Raw genomic sequence first — 13,807 nt, forward strand, 5'->3', positions numbered from 1 at the left:
TGTTATAATTGATTGGCAGTAATTTGCACATCACATCCAAGTTCAAACTCGTACACATGATTTCACTTAGTAGAGCGCATTGAATTGTGGGAAAATCAATGTTTATCAACACGCATGCGTGGTGCAAGGACCCTTTAAGAAATTTTAGAGAATATATGCATTAAAAATCAATTTTTTACTCGTTTTTCCCCTCTTGCAAACTCAAGTCATCAAATTGCATGCAAGATTCCTCCTTCTATAATCAAAGACGTACTGTATTATAAAATCAACTTTCGAAGTGTTTTCAATAAAGATTATTCAGAAATGCACACAAATGCACACCAGACTCCTGGGTTGTTTTCTGTATAGCCATTAGGTTAAATTTATAGGACAATTTATGGATATGAATATTACCACTGTGTCTGAGCACACACTTGCCGTACTTGCTTCCTACATGTATTGTAATTATATTTAGCATGCAAGTGAAATAAAAATGCATGAATAGATTTATTGTAGTGAAAATAATAAGACTTTCAGTAAATTGCATGTTAGATTTTTATTAAAATGATAAGAGCTTTCAAACAAGTTTTGCCTAGATCAATTTTTAAGCAGCAGGATATGAGAATTGTATTACCTGTAACTGTTTACACAAGTTTTTGATCCATATTACCATACACACTTTTAAAACTTCAAAACCAAGTGAAAACAACTATTGCCATTGCTGTTAAGCACAGTTAATTCTGATCAATGTTTATACATATACATGTACTCTATTTTCAAACTTCAAAACAAGGACTTGAAGTCTTTGTAAAATATTGTGATGAAATTTTCACCCTTATTCCACCCTCTACTTATAGATTTGAATACATGTCATAGCGTGTTGAGTGTTACTTACTGCTACAAATCATGATTTTAGAGAAAATACTTATTATTGGCGTTTTTGGAACAATTTCCATATGAATCTATGCATTATTTCCTGAAAAATAAATAAAACGTTCCAGAATCTTCCAATAGTTTGAGACAGTCAAACATTTTATTTTTTCAATATATGTCACTGAAAGATATTTTCTGAAAAGACAAGAACCAGTTTCAATTGGCTTAAATATTGCTGTTTTCATGCCGTTTTTTAGCCATTTCTCGTACGAAAAATAGTTTTATACATGTATGTTTCTCGGTGAGTTAAACCATGGCTCTGCAATCCAAGAAATTGCACCAGTGTATCATGGGAAATGTAATTTGCATGGTCCACCTAGTTGTTTAGTTGATCCATAGCATATCAACTGGAGGTGTTATTTCCGTAAGCTAACATCATACGTTACACTATTAACCGATTTGACTCGTACGTTACAAGAAAGTCTTGAACACAGACACACATGCATTTTTTTTATAGAATATGTATTGTTGTCTGTCACCAATTATTTCACTATATATTTCAGTAAACATAAATTTTTTCTGCGAGATCTTTGCAATTTATTTATTTCAAGACACAATTGTACTTTTTAAATTGTCAGAAAAGTCGTATATTAAAATTCAAGGAACATACTCAACTTATTGTCAGGAGCGTATTTTTTGTCTGACTGACACACATGAGTGCATGACAAGCCTTTTGAACAAACCCGTTATCATGACCACCTAATGTCAACCATATACATCACATTCGCCAATGAACTAATCTAGGCCAGTACCTACAGCTTGGTTTGTCTTTTCATCAACAATAGATTGAAAACCATTCCTTCCTGTACCTGAATTAAGAGTCTTGCATCTCAGAACCAGGTTCACCTCTGATGCCGCTGGAAAAATAAGATTTGACCAAGCTTTCAAGCCTTGTAACCATGAATGTCTTTCTTTACATAAATTCTCTAAGGAAGTTATTGGAATATTTACGAAATATAAGTATGCAGTATAAAAGATGGTGTTTCGTGAAACATCAATGCATATAACTTTTACAACTGTTATTACTATTGTGCATTGAGGCCAAATTGTCTCTATTTCAACATTTGTCACTAATTCTAAGTGCAGGACCACACCACTTTTTTCGGCCGAACATCATTCTCGTCTCTTGTGCACACCCCCAGCTTGTGCCATCTGCACTCACTTGGGCCGGACTACTTCATTGAGTGCCGACTGGCGGCCATTTTCTCTTTCATACACCCGGAGAACCACGACTTAAGTAAACAACAACAAAATATCAAAGAAAGCTTGGAAAGAACTCTCATGTTGGAGGTATGGAGTACAAATAATAAGTATTGTATTTACTATATTAGAAGCACAGGCAGAAATCATTGAAGAGTGTCTTATTTTGACCACAGACATGCCTTTGTCTGAGATATTACAGTTATGTATATTAATGAAGTCACATGATTATACATGGACATGTTGTGTGTTATTTATTGGTAGTCGTATGTCTTGTCAAATGCATCATTATAACACTAGTTGCATATCCTTGTCTGCAACAACACTATTATACTTAATATTAATGAGGTCACATGACCCCATTTATACAAGGTGGGTAATTAATGTAAATGAATTTCTACCATAAAGTAATCAGATCTGTGGATTATCTAAAAGCACCTATGTACCAAGTTTCATTGAAATTGAAAGAGCTAAAAATTCGCTAATTTCAACCAAAAAATAATCAGGTCTGAGCATTATCCCAGAGCATCAAGTTACATTGAAATCTGACAATTGGTTTTTGAGATATCATGTACTACACGTACAGACTCCCATTGTGTGCTTTGTACACAGGTGTCAACAATTGTATTGTTAATATCCTAGAAATATAAATATCATCTGTTCTATTAGCTGTGAATGACCGTTAAGTCCTATGTAAGACAACTTGGTCTTCAGTAATATAATCCTAGTGTATTGTAGCATGAAATCACTGCAGTAATATTCATAGTCACAGATAGTGACCGACAAAAACAATTTGACCGGAATTTCTGCTGTTAAAGTGTGTCATGGGAAATGTAATTTGCTTGGTCCGCCTAGTTGTTTACATTTCAACTAAAGGTGTTAATTCTGTAAGCTAACATCTTGCATTACGCTATTATCAAACGGCTTGAACACGGATATGCATACATTTCTTTTCACACACTGTTGTCGTTCACCATCATTTCACTGCAGGGATATATTTCGGGGAACATAAATTTGTTTGTGCTTTCTTTCAATTTATTAGTCCTCGTTCGGACGTAGTCAAAAAACGGGGACTTATGTTTTGCCCTGTGTGCGTCCGTCCGTGCGTGCGTCCGTGATCACCTGTATCTCGAACATGCATGGACCGATTAAGTTCAAACTTCACTCATACATCACACATTATATGGGACATATGCACATGCATTTTTTTCATGATCCGATTATCGATAGCCGAATAGCGGCCATTTTAAGGCTGAAAATGCATTGAAATCGCACATTTTCACCATTCCAGACCCGGATCTCAGTTATGCATGGACGGATTTTGTTCAAATTTGGTACATACATTAAACATAATAGGACCTTGATGCACGTCATTTTTTTTTTTGGATCAAGTTTGAAATAACTGACTGGCGCCCATTTTGTTTTAAAGAATTCAGTTCTGGATCCGTATGTGAGACATGTCTGGATTGATCGAGTTCAAACTTCACACACACAAGGTACATCATGTCACAAATATGTATGTGCATTTGTTTCCTGATCTCATTAACGATAGCCAAATGGCGGCCGTTTTAAGGCCGAAAATGCATTGAAATCGCACATTTTCACCATTCTGGACCCGGATCTCATTTATGCATGGACGGATTTTGTTCAAATTTGGTACATACATTAAACATAATAGGACCTTGATGCACGTCATTTTTTTTTTCGGATCAAGTTTGAAATGACCGACTGGTGGCCATTTTGTTTTAAAGAATCAGTTCTGGATTCATATCTGAGACATGCCTGGATTGATCGAGTTCAAACTTCACACACACAAGGTACATCATGTCATAAATGTGTATGTGCATTTGTTTCATGATCCGCTTAACAATAGCTGAATGATGGCCATTTTTAGGCCAAAAATGCATCAAAATCACGTATTTTCACAATTCCGGAACCGGATCTCAGTCATGCTGGATGGATTTTGTTCAGATTTAGTACAATGTGTTGTACATATGCAGGTGCATTTCGGATCAGACCACTGAAAGTGGTCTGAGATTTCGGTCATGATCTACTTTGAATGTATATGTCACTCAAATATGAATGGAACAATGACGTGTCATTGACAATGACTTGTTTATTTTTGAGAAACATTTGTACTTTTTAAATTGTTGGGAACATCATATATTAAATTTGAGAAGCATACTCAACATATTGTCAGGATGTATTTGTTGACGAGTGCCTTGAACGAACCCCGCTATTATCATGTTATCATGACCAACCGGGCCTGTCACGTCCACCAGTGAAATAATCTAGGCCAGTACCCACAGCTTGGTTCGTCTTTTCATTGACAATGGGGTGAAAACTTTTTTTTTTTTCCTTCTCGTGACTGATCTGGTTCTCCTCTGTTGCTGCTGGAAAAATAAGAATCGAGCAAGTTTACAAGTCCTGTAACCGTGAATGTTTTTCTTTGCGCACATACACTAAGGAACTTATTGTGCACAGTCCCTTCCCTCTTGTGCACACCCCATCTTGTGCCACTTGCTCGGGCCAGACCACTTTGTGCAGCACTGACAAAGTGGCTGGACAAACAGCTCACAGCATATCATTTCTTAATACTAGTAGCTCCATGGTATCACTTACATGATCAACTCCGTAATTACATAAACATACCTAGAGATTGAACAAACCACTCAGGATTAACACCTTGCATGTGTATAAACCCATGACTGACAGTCATTTTGAGTAGTCAAAACGACTGTTTGAATCATGCTTTCCTGTCCCTGGCAGCCATCTTTCCTTTTATACACCCGGAGCCACGGTTTAAACAGTTTGTCTTCCATTGTGTAGGTCGATTATATGGGACTTAATAATTTGGTCTCAATCTATTTGTTCAACAACTAAACTCTTCTTTTTTTCTGACGTAGCAGGATTGTTTTTATAACTAGCGTAACAGATTGCACACTGCTTGTCTTTGTAATTCAATCATAGATCTATAATCTTATTCAAAATGTCTGACTGGCAGCAATTTTTGATTACATTATCTCTGGACTGAATACACGCTTTTATGCTCATATCAGCAGACATCCTTGCTTGTACATTCCTGTCAAGGTTTGATACAGAGTATACAGAAATGTGGACCGGAAGGTCATCAAAATTCTACCTTTCCAGGACCAGATATTGATGGATTTTGTTTAAAGTTGGTATACGGTATACATGTAGATGCCACGGCAGATGAAACATTCAATTGAAGATCATATCCTGCATATGTTTCAATGAGCGTAAAAGCATAAACTGGAAAGCAGTAACACTAGATGGTACATTCAAATCTAGAATGTTTTTTTAGTCAAGATGCTGATTACACACACAAAAATGGACACTGTAACATGGTCCTGTAAAAACTCAAACCCAGATGAAATCAAAGGTGGTCATCGAAAAACATCATTCAACTTAAGATATCTCAATCATTCTATTATTGAATGATAGTCAATGAAACATTTAGTAAGCCCTAATTCAGGTAAAATTTTGTCAACCCATTAGAAGAAATTCAATTGCTGATGGTAAGTGTACAATGTGTTGAGGCATAAAATGACAATGAAGTGTGCAATGTGTTGAGGGATACAATGACAATGAAGTGTGCAAGGTGTTGAGGAATACAATGACAATGAAATGTGCAAGGTGTTGAGAAATACAATGACAATGAAGTGTGCAAGGTGTTTTAGGAATACAATGACAATGAAGTGTGCAAGGTGTTTTAGGAATACAATGAAGTGTGCAAGGTGTTGAGGAATACAATGACAATGAAGTGTGCAAGGTGTAGAGAGATACAATGACAATGAGGTGTGCAAGGTGTTGAGGGATACAATGACAATGAAGTGTGCAAGGTGTTGAGGGATACAATGACAATGAAGTGTGCAAGGTGTTGAGGAATACAATGACAATGAAGTGTGCAAGGCTTTGAATGATACAATGGCAATGAAGTGTGCAAGGTGTTGAGAGATACAATGACAATGAAGTGTGCAAGGTGTTGAGGGATACAATGAAGTGTGCAAGGTGTTGAGGGATACAATGACAATGAAGTGTGCAAGGTGTTGAGGGATACAATGACAATGAAGTGTGCAAGGTGTTGAGGGATACAATGATACATGTGCAAGGTGTTGAGGAATACAATGGCAATGAAGTGTGCAAGGTGTTGAGGGATACAATGACAATGAAGTGTGCAAGGTGTTGAGGGATACAATGATACATGTGCAAGGTGTTGAGGGATACAATGACAATGAAGTGTGCAAGGTGTTGAGGGATACAATGACAATGAAGTGTGCAAGGTGTTGAGGGATACAATGATACATGTGCAAGGTGTTGAGGAATACAATGACAATGAATTGTGCAAGGTATTTTAGGAATACAATGAAGTGTGCAAGGTGTTTTGGGAATACAATGGAGTGTGCAAGGTGTTGAGGGATAAAATGACACTGAAGTGTGCAAGGTTTTGGGGAATACAATGACAATGAAGTGTGCAAGGTGTTGAGGGATACAATGACGAGTGTACAAGTTGTTGAGGCATAAAATGACAATGAAGTATGCAAGGTGTTGAGGAATGCAATGAAAATGAAGTGTGCAAGGTGTTGGCATATAAAATGACTGAAATATGCAATGTGTTGAGGGATACAATGACAAGTGTGCTAGGTGTTTAGGGATAGAATGACAAGTGTGCAAGGTGTTGGGGTATAAAATAATGAAATATGCAAGATGTTGAGGGATAAAATGACAATTGTGCAAGGTGTTGATGGTTAACATGACAAGAAAGTGTGCAAGGTGTTTTAGTAATTCAATGAAATGTGCAAGGTGTTTTAGGAATACAATGAAGTGTGCAAAGTGTTTTAGGAATACAATGACAATGAAGTGTACAAGGTGTTGAGGCATAAAATGACAATGAAGTGTACAAGGTGTTGAGGCATAAAATGACAATGAAGCGTGCAAGTTGTAGAGGTGTGCAAGGTATAGAGGAATGCAATGAAAATGAAATGTGCAAGATGTTAGGAATACAGTGACAATGAAGTGTGCAAGGTATAGAGGAATAAAATGAAATGTGCAAGGTGTTGAAGGATAAAATGACAATGAAGTGTGCAAGGTATAAAGAGATACAATGACAATGAAGTGTGCAAGGTGTAGAGGCATGCAGTGACAATGAAGTGTGCAAGGTGTAGAGGGATGCAGTGACAATGAAGTGTGCAAGGTGTAGAGGGATGCAGTGACAATGAAGTGTGCAGGGTGTAGAGGGATGCAGTGACAATGAAGTGTGCAAGGTGTAGAGGGATGCAGTGACAATGAAGTGTGCAGGGTGTAGAGGAATGGAGTGACAATGAAGTGTGCAAGGTGTAGAGGGATGCAGTGACAATGAAGTGTGCAAGGTGTAGAGGGATGCAGTGACAATGAAGTGTGCATGGTGTAGAGGGATGCAGTGACAATGAAGTGTGCAAGGTGTAGAGGGATGCAGTGACAATGAAGTGCGCAAGGTGTAGAGGGATGCAGTGACAATGAAGTGTGCAATGTGTAGAGGGATGCAGTGACAATGAAGTGTGCAAGGTGTAGAGGGATGCAGTGACAATGAAGTGTGCAAGGTGTAGAGGGATGCAGTGACAATGAAGTGTGCAGGGTGTAGAGGGATGCAGTGACGATGAAGTGTGCAGGGTGTAGAGGGATGCAGTGACAATGAAGTGTGCAAGGTGTAGAGGGATGCAGTGACAATGAAGTGTGCAAGGTGTAGAGGGATGCAGTGACAATGAAGTGTGCAGGGTGTAGAGGAATGGAGTGACAATGAAGTGTGCAAGGTGTAGAGGGATGCAGTGACAATGAAGTGTGCAAGGTGTAGAGGGATGCAGTGACAATGAAGTGTGCATGGTGTAGAGGGATGCAGTGACAATGAAGTGTGCAGGGTGTAGAGGGATGCAGTGACAATGCAGGGTGTAGAGGGATGCAGTGATAATGAAGTGTGCAAGGTGTAGAGGGATGCAGTGACAATGAAGTGTGCAAGGTGTAGAGGGATGCAGTGACAATGAAGTGTGCAGGATGTAGAGGGATGCAGTGACAATGAAGTGTGCACGGTGTAGAGGGATGTAGTGACAATGAAGTGTAGAGGGATGCAGTGACAATGAAGTGTGCAAGGTGTAGAGGGATGCAGTGACAATGAAGTGTGCAGGGTGTAGAGGGATGCAGTGACAATGAAGTGTGCAAGGTGTAGAGGGATGCAGTGACAATGAAGTGTGCAGGGTGTAGAGGGATGCAGTGACAATGAAGTGTGCAAGGTGTAGAGGGATGCAGTGACAATGAAGTGTGCAGGGTGTAGAGGGATGCAGTGACAATGAAGTGTGCAAGGTGTAGAGGGATGCAGTGACAATGAAGTGTGCAAGGTATAGAGGGATGCAGTGACAATGAAGTGTGCAGGGTGTAGAGGGATGCAGTGACAATGAAGTGTGCAGGGTGTAGAGGGATGCAGTGACAATGAAGTGTGCAGGGTGTAGAGGGATGCAGTGACAATGAAGTGTGCAGGGTGTAGAGGGATGCAGTGACAATGAAGTGTGCAGGGTGTAGAGGGATGCAGTGACAATGCAGGGTGTAGAGGGATGCAGTGATAATGAAGTGTGCAACGTGTAGAGGGATGCAGTGACAATGAAGTGTGCAAGGTGTAGAGGGATGCAGTGACAATGAAGTGTGCAGGATGTAGAGGGATGCAGTGACAATGAAGTGTGCAAGGTGTAGAGGGATGTAGTGACAATGAAGTGTAGAGGGATGCAGTGACAATGAAGTGTGCAAGGTGTAGAGGGATGCAGTGACAATGAAGTGTGCAGGGTGTAGAGGGATGCAGTGACAATGAAGTGTGCAAGGTGTAGAGGGATGCAGTGACAATGAAGTGTGCAGGGTGTAGAGGGATGCAGTGACAATGAAGTGTGCAAGGTGTAGAGGGATGCAGTGACAATGAAGTGTGCAGGGTGTAGAGGGATGCAGTGACAATGAAGTGTGCAAGGTGTAGAGGGATGCAGTGACAATGAAGTGTGCAAGGTATAGAGGGATGCAGTGACAATGAAGTGTGCAGGGTGTAGAGGGATGCAGTGACAATGAAGTGTGCAAGGTGTAGAGGGATGCAGTGACAATGAAGTGTGCAAGGTGTAGAGGGATGCAGTGACAATGAAGTGTGCAGGGTGTAGAGAAATGCAGTGACAATGAAGTGTGCAGGGTGTAGAGGAATGCAGTGACAATGAAGTGTGCAGGGTGTAGAGGAATGCAGTGACAATGAAGTGTACAGGGTGTAGAGGAATGCAGTGACAATGAAGTGTGCAGGGTGTAAAGGGATGCAGTGACAATGAAGTGTGCAGGGTGTAGAAGAATGGAGTGACAATGAAGTGTGCAGGGTGTAGACGAATGGAGTGACAATGAAGTGTGCAGGGTGTAGAAGAATGGAGTGACAATGAAGTGTGCAGGGTGTAGAAGAATGCAGTGACAATGAAGTGTGCAGGGTGTAGAGGAATGCAGTGACAATGAAGTGTGCAGGGTGTAGAGGGATGCAGTGACAATGAAGTGTTCAAGGTGTAGAGGGATGCAGTGACAATGAAGTGTGCAAGGTGTAGAGGGATGCAGTGACAATGAAGTGTGCAGGGTGTAGAGGGATGCAGTGACAATGAAGTGTGCACGGTGTAGAGGGATGCAGTGACAATGAAGTGTAGAGGGATGCAGTGACAATGAAGTGTGCAAGGTGTAGAGGGATGCAGTGACAATGAAGTGTGCAGGGTGTAGAAGAATGGAGTGACAATGAAGTGTGCAAGGTGTAGAGGGATGCAGTGACAATGAAGTGTGCAGGGTGTAGAAGAATGCAGTGACAATGAAGTGTGCAGGGTGTAGAGGAATGCAGTGACAATGAAGTGTGCAAGGTGTAGAGGGATGCAGTGACAATGAAGTGTGCAGGGTGTAGAAGAATGGAGTGACAATGAAGTGTGCAGGGTGTAGAGGGATGCAGTGACAATGAAGTGTGCAGGGTGTAGAGGGATGCAGTGACAATGAAGTGTGCAGGGTGTAGAGGGATGCAGTGACAATGAAGTGTGCAAGGTGTAGAGGGATGCAGTGACAATGAAGTGTGCAAGGTGTAGAGGGATGCAGTGACAATGAAGTGTGCAGGGTGTAGAGGGATGCAGTGACAATGAAGTGTGCAATGTGTAGAGGGATGCAGTGACAATGAAGTGTGCAGGGTGTAGAGGGATGCAGTGACAATGAAGTGTGCAAGGTGTAGAGGGATGCAGTGACAATGAAGTGTGCAGGGTGTAGAGGGATGCAGTGACAATGAAGTGTGCAAGGTGTAGAGGGATGCAGTGACAATGAAGTGTGCAGGGTGTAGAGGGATGCAGTGACAATGAAGTGTGCAGGGTGTAGAGGGATGCAGTGACAATGAAGTGTGCAGGGTGTAGAGGGATGCAGTGACAATGAAGTGTGCAAGGTGTAGAGGGATGCAGTGACAATGAAGTGTGCAAGGTATAGAGGGATGCAGTGACAATGAAGTGTGCAGGGTGTAGAGGGATGCAGTGACAATGAAGTGTGCAAGGTGTAGAGGGATGCAGTGACAATGAAGTGTGCAGGGTGTAGAGGAATGGAGTGACAATGAAGTGTGCAAGGTGTAGAGGGATGCAGTGACAATGAAGTGTGCAGGGTGTAGAAGAATGGAGTGACAATGAAGTGTGGAAGGTGTAGAGGGATGCAGTGACAATGAAGTGTGCAGGGTGTAGAAGAATGCAGTGACAATGAAGTGTGCAGGGTGTAGAGGAATGCAGTGACAATGAAGTGTGCAGGGTGTAGAGGGATGCAGTGACAATGAAGTGTGCAGGGTGTAGAAGAATGGAGTGACAATGAAGTGTGCAGGGTGTAGAAGAATGGAGTGACAATGAAGTGTGCAAGGTGTAGAGGAATGCAGTGACAATGAAGTGTGCAGGGTGTAGAGGGATGCAGTGACAATGAAGTGTGCAGGGTGTAGAGGGATGCAGTGACAATGAAGTGTGCAAGGTGTAGAGGGATGCAGTGACAATGAAGTGTGCAGGGTGTAGAGGGATGCAGTGACAATGAAGTGTGCAGGGTGTAGAGGGATGCAGTGACAATGAAGTGTGCAGGGTGTAGAGGGATGCAGTGGCAATGAAGTGTGCAAGGTGTAGAGGGATGCAGTGACAATAAAGTGTGCAAGGTGTAGAGGGATGCAGTGACAATGAAGTGTGCAAGGTGTAGAGGGATGCAGTGACAATAAAGTGTGCAAGGTGTAGAGGGATGCAGTGACAATGAAGTGTGCAGGGTGTAGAGGGATGCAGTGACAATGAAGTGTGCAGGGTGTAGAAGAATGCAGTGACAATGAAGTGTGCAGGGTGTAGAGGGATGCAGTGACAATGAAGTGTGCAAGGTGTAGAGGGATGCAGTGACAATGAAGTGTGCAAGGTGTAGAGGGATGCAGTGACAATGAAGTGTGCAGGGTGTAGAGGGATGCAGTGACAATGAAGTGTGCAAGGTGTAGAGGGATGCAGTGACAATGAAGTGTGCAGGGTGTAGAGGGATGCAGTGACAATGAAGTGTGCAAGGTGTAGAGGGATGCAGTGACATTGAAGTGTGCAAGGATTTGAGGAATGGTTTTTCCATAGAAAGCTGAATTCTGTGTTGGTTCAAAATTGTTGTGCAAGATTCTTGATACAGGTAAATTACATGACATCATTACCACCATTATTGTGTAATTTTAATGTTCTATTTTTTTGGCAGATGAAAACTAGAAACTACGAAAGAGTTGAGAAGGTAAGTTCTTGGTAACTGAGCTATGTTGTCCATGTACTATGATTAAAGTACTTTTCTGTTTTAGGTTTACCCATACTCATGTTTATTTTTCGTCTGTTTTTTAGTCCCTGTTCGGACGTAGTCCGAAAACGGGGACTTATGGTTTGCCCTGTGTGCGTCTGTGCGTCCGTGATCACCTGTATCTCGAACATGCATGGACCGATTAAGTTCAAACTTCACTCATACATCACACATTATATGGGACATATGCGCATGCATTTTTGTCATGATCTGATTAACGATAGCCGAATAGCGGCCATTTTAAGGCCGAAAATGCATCAAAATCGCACATTTTCACCATTCCGGACCCGGATCTCAGTTATGCATGGACGGATTTTGTTCAAATTTGGTAAATACATTAAACATAATAGGACCTTGATGCACGTCATTTTTTTTTTTCGGAACAAGTTCGAAATGGCCGACTGGCGGCCATTTTGTTTTAAAGAATTTTGTTCTGGATCCGTATCCGAGACAAGTCTGGATTGATCAAGTTCAAACTACACACACACATGGTGCATCATGTCACAAATAGATATGTGCACTTGTTTCCTGATCCACTTAACAATAGCTGAATGATGGCCATTTTAAGGCCGAAAATGCATCAAAATCACGTATTTTCATAATTCCGGAACCGGATCTCAGTTATGCTGGATGGATTTTGTTCAGATTTAGTGCATATATTAAACATAATATGAGCTTGATGCACACCAGTTTTTCTTCGGATCAAGTTCAAAATGGCCGTCTGGCGGCCATTTTGTTTTAAAGAATTTAGTTTTCGATCCATATCTCGAACATGCCTGGACAGATCAAGACCACACTTCACACACATCATACAATGTGTTGTACATATGCAGGTGCATTTCAGATCAGACCACTGAAAGTGGTCTGAGATTTCGGTCATGATCTGCTTTGAATGTATATGTCACTCAAATATGAACGAAACGGGGACGTGTCATTGACAATGACTTGTTGTACATGGGTTTTGTTAGAAATAGAAGAGTAGAGGGGACTTTAATATCCTCTTTACTGCTGCAAAACAGATTGTTGGAACAATTAAAAACTTAGTATCTTATTTTTAAATTGTAATGAGTGTGATTATGATTTGATGTTGATGGCATTGTGGGAAAAGAGATGTGTACAATGCAGTTTTGGCATAATTGTAATGAAGGATTTTTTTTTTAATTTACATTAAGGGGAAATGGAACAAGTCAAAAGTGGAGTATATTCATACTTTTTTTTTTTTGTTATCTTCAGTTATTTCAGCGTTGCCTGATGAAAGTATTGAATATAGACCTGTGGAAATGCTATCTTTCATATGTAAAAGAGACGAAGGGTAGTTTACCATCATATCGTGAAAAGATGGCCCAGGCGTATGACTTTGCATTAGATAAGATGGGTATGGATATCATGTCATATCAAATATGGGCAGATTATGTACAGTTTCTTAAAGGAGTGTAAGTATACCATTCAATGTGTAAGATTGTATATTCGTGTAAAATTCTGCCGTAAAGGAAAACTGTCTTGCGCTCATTGTGCTAGTTGGTGTTTACATGTACTATAAGGTCAAAGTTTGCGAAAGGCAGTATTGCAATCGTAGCGAGGTTGACTTGGCAGTATTTTTATGATAACCATATCTTCTTTCTGTTTGTAGTAATAACTCAATGATAAACAACCTCCAAAAATGCAAACAAATTTTTTTTACTCTGCATGAACATTTGGTTTGGTGAACATTCACTGTCAGGTACCACCACACAATATTGCACTTTTGTGTTCAGTGTAAGCAAAGTGTTTGAATGTGACATCAATAACCTGTAACACGTCAACACTGGCGATGCATTTTAGCCCAAATAAGGAATATTGGAAC

The 13,807-nt window shown here is 40.7% G+C and overlaps 1 protein-coding gene across 1 annotated transcript in view; it reads left to right on the top strand.

The window, feature by feature from the left end:
• The window catches only part of LOC100371844 (cleavage stimulation factor subunit 3-like), a 53,143-nt gene that overhangs the window by 22,867 nt on the left and 16,469 nt on the right, over positions 1 to 13,807 (top strand). The window contains exons 4-5 of the mRNA XM_006823926.3: positions 11,872 to 11,904; positions 13,198 to 13,397. Coding sequence (XP_006823989.2) covers positions 11,872 to 11,904; positions 13,198 to 13,397 — 233 coding nt within the window. The remainder of the gene's footprint in view (positions 1 to 11,871; positions 11,905 to 13,197; positions 13,398 to 13,807) is intronic.

The sequence above is a fragment of the Saccoglossus kowalevskii genome, chromosome 12 (genome assembly GCF_978046115.1).
Source record: "Saccoglossus kowalevskii chromosome 12, keSacKowa6.1, whole genome shotgun sequence".
NCBI classification, from domain to species: Eukaryota; Metazoa; Hemichordata; class Enteropneusta; family Harrimaniidae; genus Saccoglossus; species Saccoglossus kowalevskii.